At 40.6% G+C, this 18,231-nt stretch overlaps 1 protein-coding gene across 1 annotated transcript in view; it reads right to left on the bottom strand.

Annotated features, from left to right (window-relative positions):
* MYT1L (myelin transcription factor 1 like) overlaps positions 1-18,231 on the bottom strand; it is a 1,346,830-nt gene that overhangs the window by 267,119 nt on the left and 1,061,480 nt on the right. Inside the window, exon 9 of the mRNA XM_078647878.1 lies at positions 6,858-6,992. Within this exon, the coding sequence (XP_078504004.1) occupies positions 6,858-6,992 (135 nt within the window). The remainder of the gene's footprint in view (positions 1-6,857; positions 6,993-18,231) is intronic.

Below are 18,231 nucleotides of genomic sequence, written 5' to 3'. Positions count from 1 at the left end.
TGGTGCAATATTCATCTGCAATTTTCCACAAACTATGCCTTATGTCACTTGCAAGCCATCTAGGAATAACGAAGGTAGAAGGTGAACAGTGCAGTGTAACTTGTGGTGTGGGGCAAAGTCGAAGAGGCATAAAATTCGAGCAAAAAGAAACGTGTCTATGATTGTGTATTCTCTAGCCTGTCATAAAAGATATTTTTCGAGAGACTTAAAAGCTTTTTCCATGTTTCCAACTCGCACAGGTTCGATTGTACAATGGAGTCATTATCCGGTGTTAATGACTGTGGAGGTGTTGGCCAGTCAAGTAGTATGATGTGATAATTGAGCGATTATTACTTCACTAAAAAAAACAGGTAGAATGGAAAGCTATTTATGACGGGAAGACTCAAAAGGGAGCGGGTGGCTCTGATAATCAGTAACGTGACAAATAAATAGTACGAAACCAAATGAATTGAGTCCATTAATGACTTCATGATTTTCAGAAGCATACCTTGTCTACCACTCAGTGTGGAAATTGCGCCTCGACAAAACTGACTAAATAGCTCTGGTGCTTTTGAGGAAGTGCTAAGTGTAAAAAACATTCTCTTCTGAATTTTCTTGAATTACAATGAGTTTAGTTAAGTATAAATTCGCATCTATGATACTGATACACGTGAAATCACTTATCTCCTGATGCAGATGGAGGTAGAAATGTGAAAATCCCAAAAAGTGGATTCATAGTCTGCACCTGGGCATTCTTTCCATACTATTTGAAGTTCATCATGTTGATTTTTATGTAATGCTTTTGTTTTGTAAGCAACCATAGCATTTTGACCAGGTGGATAGCATATATTCAGGCAGTGTTGAGAAATAGAACTCCTAGTCGTCTGCATCCTTAAATACGGGGTCAAAATGGTGAAGATAAACAGAAACATTGGAACAAAAATATATCTCTAAACATAAACAGCCCTTCTCATGATCGGCATACCTGATAATATGCAGTGGGGAAGCAGGCTAACTGAGAATTTAACTAGAGTTATATGTACTTCTGACGCAATCTTGAAGATGAGAAGAGGTGATAAGTTGATAATTTCAGTGATCAAGCGTGGGAATAAAGAGAATGAGCAAAACTGAGAAAGAGGTGGTTGGGTATGGTGACGTGGTTGATGGCTTATAGATCCCAATGATCGAGTTAGGACGGTGCAGGTGAAGGAAGTGGAAAGGTGAGGGGAAGGTCATGAACACCAATAAGGATCAAGGCACGGAGTCTGTGTTGAGCAGTGCTGGCAGAGGAGAGCTCATCAACGTTGAGGAAGTAAGAGGAGGTAGGTTCACGGGGCAAAAAAGAGAGGACAGAATTTGAGTAGCAATGTTCATGACCTTGTCAATTGGAATGAAGGCATATACAGTGAGTCCAATGAGCAGGCTACTACACTAATTGGTATTTCCCTTGACAAGTGAGTAAATAAGGCGTTTAGTAGGGAAGAGTTATACGAGGGTAGCAGACTTCATTTCAGATGAATGTCCAGGTACTGTATGGTTGAGCTAGTGAAATATAAAAAAGAATTACGTATTAAGTGGAAGTTTAAGAGAGCTCCTAGATTTTTGGTGATGCACTAAGGATGGAGGATGATAGGATGAAACGATGAAGAGGTTTGTAGTGGAAGGCCAGAGGAACCATGGAGGCATATAAGTTCATTATTTGAAGAATAATTGATTATGACAGTGTTTAATGTCATCCAATGAAAGATATCCACAAGACTGAGAGTTTAGTCTGTGGTGGATAGGTAAAAGAAGGCGATCTCCTTAAGGCTGGTGCCTTTCACTGTACTAAACGTTTGGTGGACAACTGCCATCAGAAGAGGAAAACTATGAGCTTCATCAAAATAGAAGACGCTAAAGGAGGATTTAAATGTGCATATAAAGGTGTAAAGCGCAAGAAGACCAAGCGATCTAGGATGGAATACTGGCGACTTCCACAGGGAAAGTCTTGAGCATGGATTATTTAGAGGTCAGAAACTAAGAAAAAAGGAGCATGGCAAATGCAGAGTAAAGCAGATGTAGCTACTATTTCTTCCTTTTACGAATCCTCATAAATTCTTTTCTAATTCAATTTATTTATATTTAGACCTCCCTACAAACCCATGCTATGAAGATGACCTTCAAATAGAAGACATTGGACTTTCTGTCAGACATCTTGCAGTTTTTGATGAAATTGGCGGATCAAAGTCACACCCTGCTGCTCTTGTAAAGCCCACCTGAACAGGTGCCCCTAGCGCATAGTATAAACATTATAATAGACCAATATAAGTTGTAGCAATATTATCTTACAGGCTTGTCTCTCCTTTTTGCATTTTTGGACTAGCTTTGTAGGCATTTTTCTCTTTGGGCAGTTTGTAGTTCTCGACGAGTCCCACAGTGTGTTTGCACTGTCCTAAAATATGAGGTAAAATTGACTATACCCAATTGGCTTATTCAACCTTTAAGGGACGTGCACCAGTTATGTAAAGGCGATGTGCCACATGTGTGCTGTGAAGGACATTTACACCACTCACATGGCTCTGGTTCACCATGTGGTCTCTTTAGTGAATAATCCTGCACTAACACATTCCAAAAGAAGGTGCTCTAGCTTGTTGAAAAATCCACTTTTCTACATGCTCTATCTCGCCCACGAGTATACCTTAAAGCACACAGGGTGGTTGCATAACGTATAAAAATGGGACATGCTACATTATAATGAAATGTATATACCTATATTCAGTAGCTACTAAAAGCTGTTTAACTGAATAGGTAAAGGGGCAGTTGCCTATGGAGAGACCTACTTGTGATTAAAGGACAATTTTCACAATTGTGGTCAACAAAATGCTTAACACACTAAATTAGAGTTCTTTGGAAGAGGTGTGGCGCCGCGGCCAGGGCGACTGACGCTGGAATCTGGGGACCACGGTTCGATCCCCGGCTCCGGCGGCAGGTCAGCCCAGCACCATGTGACTCTGGGCAATAGCTCGCTTAATCTTCCCGACGGCCCCCCAGCGCCTAGAGACCCTTACGGGTGATTGTGCGCTTTACAAATGTGGACTTTACTTTACTTTTTTTTCTAATAGTTTCTGTATAATATTTATCAAACATCTGATTTAATGATGTATGCAGGTAGATTGTTGTCAACTATATCTGGAATGCAACTTTATAAAATCATACTACTGATATCTCAATGTTTCAACCAGTGATTAACTCTATTTTTTGGCTTCCCTCCTGACAATGATTTAACTATGGTTTCTTGAGTAATCACTTAGGCTGGACAGAAATGCCATCAAGAGGCTACAGCGGCAGAAGTATTTTGAAACAACAATCCCTTTTAGACATTGATTTCGTCTCTTAACCTGGAGGGAAGCATCTGTTAAAGCACAGTCGCAGTGAGTGAATCCTGGTTTCCCCCGAGCAGAATCTGAGACTGAATCTTTGAATGCAGGAGCCAGGGTCCTAATATTTTCAATAAATTCTTCCGGATTCATTTGAACACAGGCATACAGAAACTGCAACTCAAATGTGATGGCTAGTTGGTAAAAGTTGTTAAAAGATTATGTTAGTGGAGGACATTAACCATTGTCTAGTGTACAGTATAAAAACAACCACCAGCTCATCAGAACAATCCTGGACCTGGTGAAGACTTAGGTAAAGGAATATTCTGTCTGGACCTTCCTCTGAAGAGGATAGTGTTACATGCTGATCTCCACTTGAAACTAGGGAATTGAAGAACACTCCAACGGGTAGTCAAATGGCCTTCTGTACTGCTTTAGGGACACAAGGCTGCAACAATGCTTCATGCTCCATGAGAAAAGAAACTTTCCAATTAGGAGTGTACAGACCTGAAACCTGTTGAAAACCACACTGGAAATATACTTGAACCCTTGGAGACTTCTCTAGAAGAATAGGGGGTGTTGAAAAGACCACGAGTGACTTTCCCCAAAACTTTAAGAAATTGATATTCTTGGCTGTAGCAGATACCAGGGCCGGTGATGTTACCCTCATACTTTGAACTGAAAATTGTGACTCCCAGAATAGCATAAGGAAGACAGTATGCTTTTGAATGAACAGCCTGCAGATTAAATGACTGCCTCTGTCTCCTGGCCTCTGGCAATGTTTTCTTGCTTTTGATGATAGAATGCCCTCCATTTCCACTTTTTATTATATACATGGAGTGAAATTGTCTTATCACCATTGTACCCATTGACATTTCTGACTTAAAACTTAGAAATAGTCCCTTAGCCTGATTGTGACCATGTGTGTGTGTTTTTGCTTATTACATTTTATTTAATTGTACTTTTCAGTTTTCCTGACTTTAGAATTGCTGTTAGAACTTATGATGCATTTCTCTGTGAAATACCTGCAGCTCATTTCATAGCCACCAACGATTGAGCAGAGATTTCTCAGTGAACTGTACCATACCATAGCAAGGTAGTTTCTATTGAGTATGATGGGAAACTGCCTCTCAGAAAAATAATTCACTTTCTCACAGTGTGTGTGAGGTCGGCCAGGGAGTGTGTGGTCTCCAGACTTAGTGCACCCACTAGTTACTGGATTCTGTATCCCAAGGCTAACTGTCCGGCCTGAAGCTGACTGATCTGAACGTAGTACTTTAGTGGCTGCTTTGTGGTTAATGTCAGGTGACTGGGAAAATAGGAGGCCCTTTGATGGTGAACTCATTCTGACCATCAAACACTGCTTTCCTGACAATAAATATCTGATCTAGAATTGCAGCCCTAGGGATGTCTCTCTCTGTCAACCTGCCCCTGGTGACTTTTGAGGGCCGACTCAATTATTTATGTTTATTTATAATTTAATGATTAATTAATTCTCATTGCTGGGTTGGCTTAAGTGGTTCCGGCGTACTTGCAAAGGGTTTCTGCCACAGACATCAAAATCAGCAGATTTTGGGGGGCTGCTGTCGAGTATCCATGAAGGACAGGCAATCTCACTGTTATGAATTTCATTGAGGGAAGATTGCAAAAGACACGTGCTGCGCCTAAAGTCCAGATGGGAAGAGGACTGTGGTGAGCTAATAACAGAATGAGTGTAGAGTGTGAACGCATGTTTAAAAGTGCCAAATAGTGCTAGATTTATACTGACTTAATTAAAAAATTCTGCATATCAACTATCATACCCCTGCAGCCCTTCAATGACTAGACCCCAGCTATTCGGATTCATATCCTAGAAGCAGGGAGAAGAAAGCAGTTTTTGCATACAGTCTGGCCGTGGTGAATAGGTTGCCTACGGGAGATACCTTGTGAATATATACTACTGTTTAGATTAGCTACATTGTACCTACTGCTGGTTAAATGGAGTATTGTTATAAAGAGGCTGATGTGCTACTAGTACATGAACCGACATGTGGCATTAGGATGTTACTGAATGGTGAGTTGCTGAAGATTTACAAATGGTACCCGCCACATTGTTGGAAGTTTAGTTCAATTGTATAGTCAAATTAGTGCGGGACAATGGCTTATTCTGTACTATTAACACATTCTTTGCTATCTAGACTCGGGCTGCCACAACACATGTGTTTCATGTTTCTTTGTTATGTAATGTAATGTAAAAGGCATTTCTAAAGTGCAACTGCTAATCTGCAGTGTGTTATGCTTATGTTTATACTCTTTCACCTGATAACACATTACAAAAAAATATTTTAATACCAAAATATATTCCACTGTACATTACTTTGATAGGAAACCATAGTCTTTACAATTCAAAATACTTTGCTGTGAGGCCCAGAATTATGTTTATTGGTAATTATCAGATCAGTTTCTTGAGACTTCTCTCCTAATTAGCTGTGATAGTAAGGTTAGCAAACAGTACTACATTTTTCTTGGAGTCTTACAGGGCACCCGAACCTCTAGCTGGAAGCAGCTCAGGCAGAAAGATTACCAATGTCCAGTTTCCTTGGTCCCTTTTAGGACAACCTCTGGTTGGTTGTCTGGCAGCTGGAAGCACCAAAGAGGTTTCAGCTCAAATGAGCCAACTTGGTGAATGCAAATGATATTCTAATATCCTCTCCTGCCATGTTACAATTGGATTCCAAGAGTTTATTTTTTATATTGCTCATAAAGATATTCAGCATAGCAAAGGATTGTGCCTAGAATTGTGCTCACAGCTCCTAATGCATTTGCAGTATTGTTAGAGGCCTGCTTCGAGTCGGCGGGCTGAAATCCAAGTGTCAAAGTCAGCAAGAAGATGCTGGTATCATCTTAGGACCCATACATTCTGGTTGATTGTGTGTGAATCACTATATATCCATTGAATCCTTGTGCCCCAGGTCTCACGTCGCCACCAGAAAATAAAAAATCACTTTAATTGGCACTATTCATTACTGCACTAAGACTGATTCAGTTCAATAATTTGTTATATTGACTAGAAAATTGCTCTTGTGGCTGGTTGAACACTGGGCTGCCGACATTATCATGTAGCCACAGGTGGAGAAAGGCAATGATCATGTCCAAAGGGGCTTTCAGTAGAAAGACATAACCTAACTGATGACTAATCAATGCAAAATGGTAATACTTTAACCTGTTTTCAAGAAACCATCTTTACAAAAATGGTATTGCTGATGGAGATTGAGATGAGGTTGTTGCAATTTCATTGAACATGGATGGAAATTCACGCTAAGTGCAGCGTCCTGTCGTCCCAAGAAAATAGCTTTAAGCATTGTGCTCACATTTAAAAGTTGTCGTAGGCGTGTAAATTGTACGAATGAGGAAGTGGAACGTTTCAAAAGTTTCAGCACGTCAGTGGTGAGTGGTAAGCTGGTAAACAACATAATGTGCAAGAACAAGCGTCTTGATAGATTACTTTTTATCAGAAATATCAATTCAACTGTGAAGACTTACTTTCTGGAGGAACCCTATCTTTATGCGGGCACCCTGATAAACTCCGGTGGTGGGGGTAAAGTCCAGTCACGTGGCCTGTTCCGTCGCAGCCAGGTGTTGGGCATTTACTTTCTTTTTTCTCTGTCCGCGAGTGATCTGTAATTTACACAAATAAATGACGTCAAATATAAAAGGAATACCTCTTCTTTCTTTATTAAATTTAAATGACAAAGACAGTCTTAAAACCATGTCTATATTAAATTAACACAACGAGAAAACACAAAGGGTTTTTAAAAGATGAAGTTAATATTGAATTTCTAACATATCTATGTGGACTACTTGTAATGCCTTCAATATGTTTCATAATGCTTCTCCTGTCACATCACGCATCCTCTTGGATTTATGATTATTGTCCATCTGACCAGCATTAATGATGTGTGAAGTTTTTTCTTTTTTTTCGTATGTTTCAATGTTTTGTGTAGTTTCATACTTTTGGACTTCACGTAACATGCAGAATTTCCCAATTTCGGTTCGCCTACGCTCATCCATGGATATCCTCTCACTAGTGTTAATTTGCACTGAAGTCACATGTTTCTTTTTCTTGAGTACTCTGTAACTACGTCTACCTGAACATTTACGAGCATTTTGTACACAAATCAATAATGTGTTAGGGTTTTCTGTACTCGAGAGAAAGGAAGTTATATTCTCCAACAGCAAGTTAAAGCTAGGCCTTGTGGCTCAGTGGACTAATACACTCACTCCTAGCATCTATCTTTGACAATATGATCACAGGTTTGAATCTGGCAAATTCCTCATGGTACTTCATCTTCCAAGATCATTTTAATATCTGGTATTTCAGTGTCAAGAGGCCAAAGGGCGAGCATTGGAAAAAGGTTATGAGGAATGTGCAATAATAAAGTGTTGCGAAAGTCAAACTTGCGTAAAACTTAAACATCATTGTATAGCTTTTGCGAGAAATATACAGTGGTCGTGAGCAAACAACTTCTCTCCCCTACCTTTCATGCCTGCCAGGACGGTTTGCCTAAATTTGATTATTATAACCATACTTCAGCAGTGTCCGCACTGCCCCCTGCATCCTGAGGTGGCCAGAATTTCAGTGCTGTTAAAGTCTAGGCTCATTTACACATTCTTTCTAGAGGAGACAGGTCTTTCTATAAGAGTGAGCGGTGTAAGGGAAAAAGGACTGGTAATCATCCCAATACAGTGTAACCAACTGGGCTACACATTAATCCATTTGACTCTTGGTTTGAGTTTAGTAGGTTTTAATTATAAGTTTAGAAACAAATCGATGTACATCCATCTCCGCATATTCGTATAAAAGTAAAACAATATCAGAATATGTCCATATCTCCTTAGAAGACGTCCCCTATATCGTACAAAGCAAATGACTAACTCTAAGAGGATGATGCAAACAATCAGGAAAAAGAAACTAAGGTTAAATTTCATCAGATGATTCTCTTTAACGAGCATGAGCAAGTTAACTTTCCCTACACTATCTTAACAAAGGGAACCTAACAAAATCCATTTGGATCAAGATAATTTAGGAAAAAAGGGAAATAAAGGTGTCAGCCATCACAGTCTTCAGTAGAAAACACTCCGACAATGGGTCAAGTAGCATAAAGCCAAGCAAGCCGGATCATAGGTCTATTCTCTGAGAAAACCTAAGGTGGACTCTTTTCCTCACTAAACACAGCACATAATATCAACTGCAGTCAAATTGACACTCCCCTGTGACTTCTTATTGGGTAATTTCCATAGCTCTGGGACAACTGGATACTTTTAGCACCTTTCCCACATAGATAACGCATAATCTCTTCTCATCCTTGGTCATTCTTCTCCCATGTGAACTCTCCTCACTCGCTACCAAACTTTCCTCCTCCGACTCCTCCTTCTAATGCTTTACTATCTACTAAAATAAAAGTCCTTTATTCTAACTAATGTGACTTCTCCACACTTGCAGAAGAAACAAAATGAGAGAAAATATTCTGCAGCGAAGGCTGCACATAGACAAACTTTGAGATTACAATGTGAGCTTGCACTGAAGCAGAGAACATTAGGCTAAGCTGAAAATAACGCATGAAGTTAAGCTATCATACACGTTAGGCTGCAATTTAACTGTCGACTTTGACTAATACACTGGATTACAAATATATGCCCAATTCTACAAAATATATGCAGCCTCTCATAATCATGAATATAATGCAGCAACTACAAAAATATTATTATAGTTTCACTATCACATGATTAACTTGGGTTATACATATGAACCTGTCAATTACTAGTTGCACACATCCTAGTTAAATATCTCACAATAAGACATTTGATGTTAAATTCTCCTGTCATGTTAATATGTAAATTGCTGAAAGGTAATGGCGGTCCAATAAATCCCTTGATCATCTGCACCACCTAAGATCCCTGAGAAGCTCCTATAATAAACACATAAGATGCTCTAAGGCCACCTTTTTCAGAACTCTGTTAGACCAAGCAAAAAACCGTCCCAAAAAATTGTTCGAACTCATCAAGTCCCAAGCCAACAATCATCCGAACTCTGAATCACTGGGTCTAGGGACATTGCCCAATTCCGAAGAATTCGCAAATTTCTTCATAGATAAGACCAGTAAGATTGAAACAAAACTACGATCGGCCTGTAAACACCTGTCGATCTGCCCACCTACCCCCCTACTACCATCTAGTAGCGATTGCATGGACCCGGCGTTACCACACCTCCCCAAAACTAACGCCTCCTGGAATCTCTTCCAAACCTTGGATGAATGTACTATTCGCAAAACGCTGGCGATTTTGAAAGCTTCTAACCACTACAATGACCCGTTGCCATTGATCCTTTTCCCGGATGTTAGATCCTCCCTATTAACTTTGTGGACTACGATAGTCAATGCTTCACTGCGGCAAGGTGTTATTCCAGATTGCCTAAAAATGGGTCAAGTCACTCCGATTTTAAAGAAACCTACTGCGGCTCCCTCAGACCTTCAACATTTCTGACCAATCTCCAACATCCCCACCGTAGCAAAGCTCTTTGAGAAATGTGTGCTTGCCCAACTATGCAACCACATCGACCATTTCCAACTCCTGGACCATTGCCAATTTGGTTTCCGCTCGAGCCATAGCCCAGAGTCGGCCCTAAGGCACATCATTAATGACGCATTAAGAATGTTGGACCACAATGAGTCGTGCCTACTGATCCTTCTTGACCTTTCCTCAGCATTTGACACTGTCAAACACGATACTCTAATTGACCTCCTGGAACACAGGATGGGGCTGTCTGGGCCTGTGCTTAATTGGTTCTCCTCATTCCTCCTGAATAGATCCCAACGCTTCAAGGCTCTTTAATCAGTTCATGGAGCCTCTAACAGAAATGCTCAAATCATCCAGCACTCACTATCACATGTATGCGGATGATACTCAACTATACCTGAAGATCGCCTCCCCTGAGGACATTCAGTCCCTTAACTCGGTCTTACTGGAAACGCAAAGCTGGCTGACACGTAATCACCTGAAACTAAATGCTCTAAAAACAGAATTCCTCCTTATCTCACCCCATAAGGACTCACCGGACATTGAAAAATGGTTGAATCAGCTTTCGGCTCTTAACTGCAGACCTCACCTTGTTGACTCGGCATCCTCGCTTGGTATCATACTAGACAATAGTCTGAACATGCAAAAACACATCAGTTCCCTCACCAAAGGAGCGAACTTTCAGCTCAGCATCCTTAGGAAGCTCAAACCTTATCTCCCTGCTCATGACCTAAAGGTTGCAGTGCAAGCATTGGTGATCACAAAGCTGGACTATGGCAGTGCTACGCGTGTGTCCTTCCCGGAGTGATAACGGCTCCCCTTATGGTAACCCTCAATGCGGCAGCCAGGCTCATTACTGGCACAAAAAAAATTCAACCACATCTCTCTTGAGCTGCTAACTCTGAAATGGCTCCCCTATGAAGCTCGGATACAGCTGAAATTGCATGCATGACTCACAAAGCCATCCACCTCAAGACCTCGATGTACCTCGCTCAGAAATTGGAGCTCTCATGTGGTTCAAGAGCATCTAGAAGTGCCAGCACCCTATTACTCAAACCACAATTTTTTTTTTTTTAAAACACCTATAATTGATCATTTTCAGGTATGTCGCCAAGGATCTGGAACCCTCTTCCCCCCGAAGTCAGGGTGATCCCTTCCTCTGCCCTGTTCAAATTAGAAGTTAAGGAGCTCTTGATGAAAAAATATCTGCCTCAGACCTCCTTCCCCACTTGACTCTCGGACTATTTGATGCTGCTCTGTGCCCTAGATGCTATGTTCTTGATACTGTTGGACATTCTAAATATTTTTACCTGTCGATTTGATGTTTATTTATGTGTTCCATGTACTCGTACTTTTGCATAATCTGTAAAGCGCTCTGATACCCTCTGTGGTCATGTTCGTGCTATATAAAACTTTCAAAATAAATACAAATAAAATAAACTTTATTAATCACGTTCTAAACCCATATATATGTGAAATAAAGTATTGTCAGTAAGCGATACTCCACTCTTTTTAGTACATTAATTACGACATAATATATTGGACTGTTGGCTATGCTTAAGTATGATGCACTCATAAATTATCTCAGGTGGGATCAAGATTCCACTTCTTCAGGACCAAAAGGGAGAAATAAAGCAACCTTGGCAAAAATGCTCAAAACAGTACCATCCACTCTGTCTCCTTTCCAATCTCTCTCTTTCCTTCCTTCTATTCTCGCTCCCTCTGTCATCTTTCTCTTTTCCCTCTCTGATTTATTTTCCTCTCTATCTTCTCTTTCCCTTCCACTCTTTCTCTCTCACTAGTTCAGGGAGCTGGGGAATATGACAGAGGCACCAGGAGGGACCCTAGGCTTTCACAACCGGCCTCCAGGGGCTCTAGCCCACCAGGGAAATGTCTGGTGGAATAAAAGGCCTGTCCATCCCTGCACACTTTGTAGGGCACAAGGGCAAACAATCAATATCAAAGTGTCTACATTTAGAAATAGCACTTTTCGCACCCATTGTGATCCGCACAGTAAGGAGGAAGGCTTTTCAGTAAAACTTAAACACAGCAGTTTCTATTCTTAAGTCCAAAAAGACTTTATTTGAACATCTAATTAAATAAAATAAAAAAATTGATGAAAATACATTTTAAATACTTTCTTTGCAAAAGAGACTGACATCAGTGGTGTAACAAGGGTGCCACAGGCCCAAGGGCAAACAGGGAATATAGTACGCCTGACTACTAGTTAGATAGTAAAATATCATCATAATACGGGTTAAGTGGGCCCCTCAGTCCTCTGGGACCCAGTGACACTGCACCTGCTGTACCATTGATAGTTATGCCCCTGAATTACATGTCTTAATTCCCAAATGAATCGACATTTCAAAATATTCCTATTTTAAAATATTCTCTGTTATTAAATAGGAAACAGGCAGCTCACAATGTCGCTCAGTAGGTCAGTAATGTGCCTTGTGTGTCTTTATATCATGCTGTGCCTGTGACACACTACTTAGTTTTTCATTTTGTAAGGAATTCATAGATGCCTTTAATGCGGAGGCTGGCAAACCTATAACAAATATTTATTGCTGAGGAGGAATTGAGGCATTCTCTTTCCTCTGAAATGACACATTTTTGCATACCCAATGAGGCACCTTGTGGACAGGCACTCATCTCAGCATTCTGGACACTTCATTGCATCATTTCAACATTAGTGCGAAACTGAACTGACCCCTCCTGGCTGTCTCTCTCTACCTAATGAAATGGCACTTAATTGTCGACAGGCATTCTGATATCTACACTTCATGTACTTTATCCCCATTCCTTCAAGCTTGGGGTGTATTTATAGAACACATGATCCCAGGAGAGAAGCATTTCCAATGAAAATGAGCTTCCCAACTCAGCGGACAGCTTAAAAAATCCCTAAGGTATTTATAATATTATAGAAAAAAGTTTTGAACGACATTCATTTTTTTCAGGAGTATTTCTTTATGTTTTTTCCATCATTTATATATATATTTCATGGATATTAGTTATAGGGTTGGAAACTAGATGCCTGGTTATGTGTATGATATAGGGTCAAAATACGAATCTACGAGTGTGAGTCCAGAATAACAACAACACCGCAATCCCTCTTCAAACTGGCCTAAAGGACTGGTTTGCAGAGTAAGCACCCATCCTTTATGCGGATTACCTCTAATAGCGGCGATGCCTTCATACATGGTTGTAGCATCGAAGTAAGGACATACGTGTATATTTATGTCATTATTTTGTTTTGTACTTGATTGTGAACAGTAACCACTTCAAACACATTTAATGGAATCTCTTTGACTTTGCATATGCTTGAATTAACAACCAATGTGCTTGGACAAAACTGGCCCAGCACAATTCAATTCAATTCATTGCATTTGTAAAGTAAACAGCTACCTCCGAGGAGGTGTACTGGCGCTAGCGGACACCACATTAGAGATAAAGAAACAGTGACAATTACTTATTCATAAGAGAGGTATTGAACTGGAAAGTTTTGAGATTGCTTCTAAAAACTGATACCGAAGGGCTACAGCACAACACGCTTCATGTGTACCACCCTGGAGAAGGAACACACACAACCAAGAGTCTGGGTTGCTTTGTAAGAAGATATAGAGGGTCTCAGGGACAGTCTGATTCCCACGGTGGTCAGAAGGGGGTTGCCTGTGGGTTGGAGGGCATATGCTCTATGTATCTACACACATGCATTCTGCACTTAGTCCTTCCGGTGAGCCCTCAGGCCCGCATGAGCGTGGTTACAATCTACGTTAGCATCCATACTTGCCGGAGCTTTCGGGGCTTCCATCAAGGGGCAAGGAGGGCATTGGCTGAGACAGCCATGGGTCCATCCATCCATCCATCCTTGAGTGTCTGCTGCCCCTTACTTTGTGCAGGTGCTCACTGTTTCTTATAGCACCTGTGTAAGTAAAATCACATATGAGCATCACTTTGGTGTTTGCGTGGTGCACCCATATCAAATGCATACATGCAAATACTCAGGTTGTTCACACCAATCTGTAATGCAGCCTCTAATGCTGCTTAGGACATGGTTATTCACAAATTTGGTTAGAAAATATAATTCAGGATTTATCACCACTTGCATATTTTACTTCTGGATGGTGATGTGTGGTCATAGGGTTCCTTTCCTCGTGCCCCCTTAAAATCTCTGCAACCCCTTTGTTCACTGGTCAATTTTATATAGTGATTGAAAGGTTTCCAATATGGTTTCCATCTGCCACTGTTTGATCAGCGATAAAACATTTTCTTCATTAGAGGTGGTGCTTGTCATCTCTTGCATCTACAACCCTTCTTAAAGCTCTCATTTTATTTTTTTATTACCCGCTTCTCTTCCACCCGATTAGTTGAATCTGATTTGTTCCTTATGACCCTGTCCTCTGAAGACTTTGGGCCATATCACATAAAGTGAGCGATGGAAGCTCTCGTTTAAGGAGTAGTCTCTGCTACAGGTTTGGGATGAGAAATGTCCTAAATAGTTGAAGAGCTGGAACATTGGCATTTTAATGCCTTTGGCAGTGGTAAATTATTGTTTGGTATTTCAACATAAAGACTTCTTTTGGCTGGAAAAGTAGTACCACTTGATAGCATCTCTTTGGAAATTATAGAATACCACACAAAACACAAAACAAAGAAAAATGAGAACACAGCTAAACATAACTGGGAACAACTCAACAAAACAGCCAAATCAGAACACAACACAACCAGATCAAAATACAACAAAGAAGCAAACCAGCAATGCATCAACAAACATAACAAGGAAAAGCACAAATCATCCCCACAAAATGTAATACCACATATATACACAAGTATGCACAACGGCTCTCACACTTCTTACCATCGACACAAATCTACTTTCATCATACAGTGGTAAAAGGTGTGTGCACCAAGAACTACATTACCAATCACCAAGGACATGTAATAGTGCCAGTCAAAAATGTTTTGTAACTCACCCCTTGGGGGTCTTTCCAAAGTAAATCTGGCACCTCTGAAGGCAACCTTCACCCCCTATGGCTCGAATCGTCACAGGCTAAAAAAAATGAGATCACATTTTCCAGACCTCTGACTCCTAACTGGCTACCCTAAGAAGCAAATATTCATCTAAAAATTGCTTGCATGACTCATAAAGCTCTTCAGCTTAAAACTCCAAACTACCCGACCAAGAAACTCATCCTATCAGGTGAGAACAGATATTTAAGAAGCAGAGGCCCCCTTCTAATGAAGCCCTACAGATAAAAAAAATGAAAACCTACAAGTGTTCCTTCTCCAGGATTGTCCCTAAAATTTTAAACTCGCTTCCTCCTGAGACCAGATCCAACCACTCAACTACTAGCTTCAAGCAAGTAGCAACGTTTCTACTAATGGACTGATTCCTACCCAATGAAGATATATTATTTCGATGGCCATTCCGAATCTGGACTCCTTGATCATGACGTTACGTTCTTATAGTTCCTTTATGTTCCTCCACATAGGTATTACTCTTGCATGTTCACCTTTTTTGCTTCCCAGCTGTACAGTGCTCTGATACCGGATAGGGTCATGTTCACACTATATACGACTTTACAAATAATTAAATAAGTAAACTCACGGCCTGTGCAGGTCTCAAAAACAGAGCCATCATACATTTATGTTCGAGGTTTGGAATTTCAGTGTTTTTGTGCTCTCTCATTATACATGTCTTGCTCAAGCAGCACTTTCTATGTGCATGAAATCCTCCTTACTGTGCTTGAGAAACAGCAGGCTATCTCATAAACCGACTGCCAGCTGGTGGCTTTGCATGAATTACCTCCTCCCAGACCAACATTTTTCAAGATATCTCGCTATGCAGATTACATTTGCGTGGGAGTAATTGCCCATACGCATTCCCCTGGAATAAATTGGACAGAAGACCAGCAGGGGTTAATTTAAAGCTTCCTTGGGATGAGACCGACAAATAAGCAAGCCCAAGAAGAAATACAGTTTCTACAGACACCGAGGTTAGACACAAAAGGCATTTTAGGTAATTTTTAGCAACAATTGACAAAGGCAATATTGTGGCTTTTTAAATATCGAAAAGGTTTTCTCAGGTTTCACAAAGAGATAAAAGAGCTACATAATAACTTACAGCACGGCATTTTTAGACAGAAAACGGGTACAACATGGGCAGCTACGCACCTCACACAAGCCCACTAGCACAAACACACACACTCCCACGCACAGATACGCACACACATGCACACGCACACACACACACACACATGCACACACACACACATGCACACGAACACATACGCACACACATACACGCCCCCCCCCAGCAGTAGTACAATGGTGCCTCATTCAGAACAGGCACACAGGCAGCAGCAGAGCAAGCTTGACTAGCTCACATTATGTGCAGCTTGAGCAACAACAAAGCAAACTTCCCTGAACCGATACTCTATGGTCAGCAGCAGTGCAAGCTTTCCAGATTCACACGGAACGAATCCGTATGGCAATGGCACCAGCACACAAATCTCTCTTACACTCAGAACAGGCAACGAGAGGCATCAATAGTGCTCCGTCCACTAACAGTGGGGCATATGTAGGTAATTTCCATTTTGCGATTCCCAAATAGCGATTTTTAAGGAATCGCTGTTTGAGAATAGCAAAATGGAATGTAAGTAAAAATTCGCACATTTTTTGCGAATCTCTAACATTCCTTAATTGCGATTAGCAAATTGCGAATCGCAATTAAGGAATGAGTGTCCCATTCATTCCTATGGGCTAAGAGGCCCATAGGAATGAATGGGGATACATTCTCAAATTGCGATTTTCTATGAGAAAATCGCAATTTGAGAATCGCAATTCCAAGGGTGCCAGGGGACACCTGTTGCACCCCTGGAATGTGCCTCTAAATTCATGTGGCACACATACATGCTCTAAGGGGATGTCTGTGCGCCACATGGCACTTAGAATTTAAAAAAAAATGCATTTTGAAAGGAAATCGCAAAATACCATCTACTTGTAGTAGGTGGTATTTTGCGATTCCTTAAGCCAAAATCGCATTTTAAAATTCACTCCTACATAGCATTTAAAGAATTGCAAAATTGCGATTCCTTAAATGCTTGAGCAAAATAAGGAATCGCAATTTTTGCGATTCCGTATTTTGCTAATGTACACCTACATACCAAAGCACCGTTTGCGATTCGCAAACGCCGAAATTCTGAAAATTCCGGCGTTTGCAAATCACAAACGCCTACCTACATATGCCCCAGTATCTCTGAGATGTGCGAATTCTGAAACTATGTAGTTTTGCTCAGCAGCGTAGCAAGGGTGCCATGGGTCCTGGTGCAACAATGTAAAGAACCCTTTGACTACAGTAGGGGTAGTATAATACAGCAGTTATCAGGGTTAAATTGACCTTAAGGACTCTGGCCCCCAGTACTACTGCCCTTGCTGCTCGAACAGTATCTGCACCCCTGGTTTTGCTATGTGTCCTGATGATCTTGCTGTTGCTTTGGTTGCTATCTAAGAGAGCACATTAGAAAGTCACTTTGATTTTTAATTTCATGGTGAACATATTTTGCAATCTCTTTTAACAGGAGAAAGTAGGTTAATTTTTCCGAAACATATTATTGGGAATATCCAGAATGAATAGTCACTACGACCCATTGGTTACTTGTTACCAAAAGATTAGGCACCATATTCAAGCACTTCTGTCTAATTTTCGTATTCTGACATACTGCACCCTCTATGAAAAATTTTTTAGGTTTAAAATTCCAGACTCAAGAGAGGCACGGCTATATATCTATGGCTTATATTATTGTTATGTATTTGTTTGTTTCAGACAAACCTTAAACTATAAAGCAATTGATAGAAATGGAATTCTTGGTCAGCTGAGGTATGTAACCAGGCCAGGTAGAAACCACCATTCTAGTCAGGGTAAACTAGATACACACTAAAAGATAACCTGTGCTCACCCTTTGTTAGCACTGTACAGAGCAGTCAGGCTTATCCAAAGAGGCAATGTGTAAAGTATTTGTTCAAAACACACGCACACACACCCACACACACACACGCACACCCACCCACACACACACACAAACACACTAACACAATTAATACACCACAAAAAGACTCCACATATGTTTAGAAGAATCAGAAATTATATTCTAAACAAAAAAAGACCAAAACAACAAAAACGCAATATATAGGAGTTGAGATATTGAATTTTAAAAGAAGAAATGCAGTAAAACGCTTAGAAGAAAGTAGTGCTAAAAAGGTTACTTTAGATCACGCAGGACTGGGGCACAGCCAAAGTTCAGGCCTACCACAATGTAGTGCTGGCCAGCTACAGGACCCA

The sequence above is a fragment of the Lissotriton helveticus genome, chromosome 6, assembly GCF_964261635.1.
Source record: "Lissotriton helveticus chromosome 6, aLisHel1.1, whole genome shotgun sequence".
Lineage (NCBI taxonomy): Eukaryota > Metazoa > Chordata > Amphibia > Caudata > Salamandridae > Lissotriton > Lissotriton helveticus.
The sequence above is the reverse complement of the archived record's forward strand: the minus strand, read 5'-3'. Positions and strand labels throughout refer to the sequence as shown.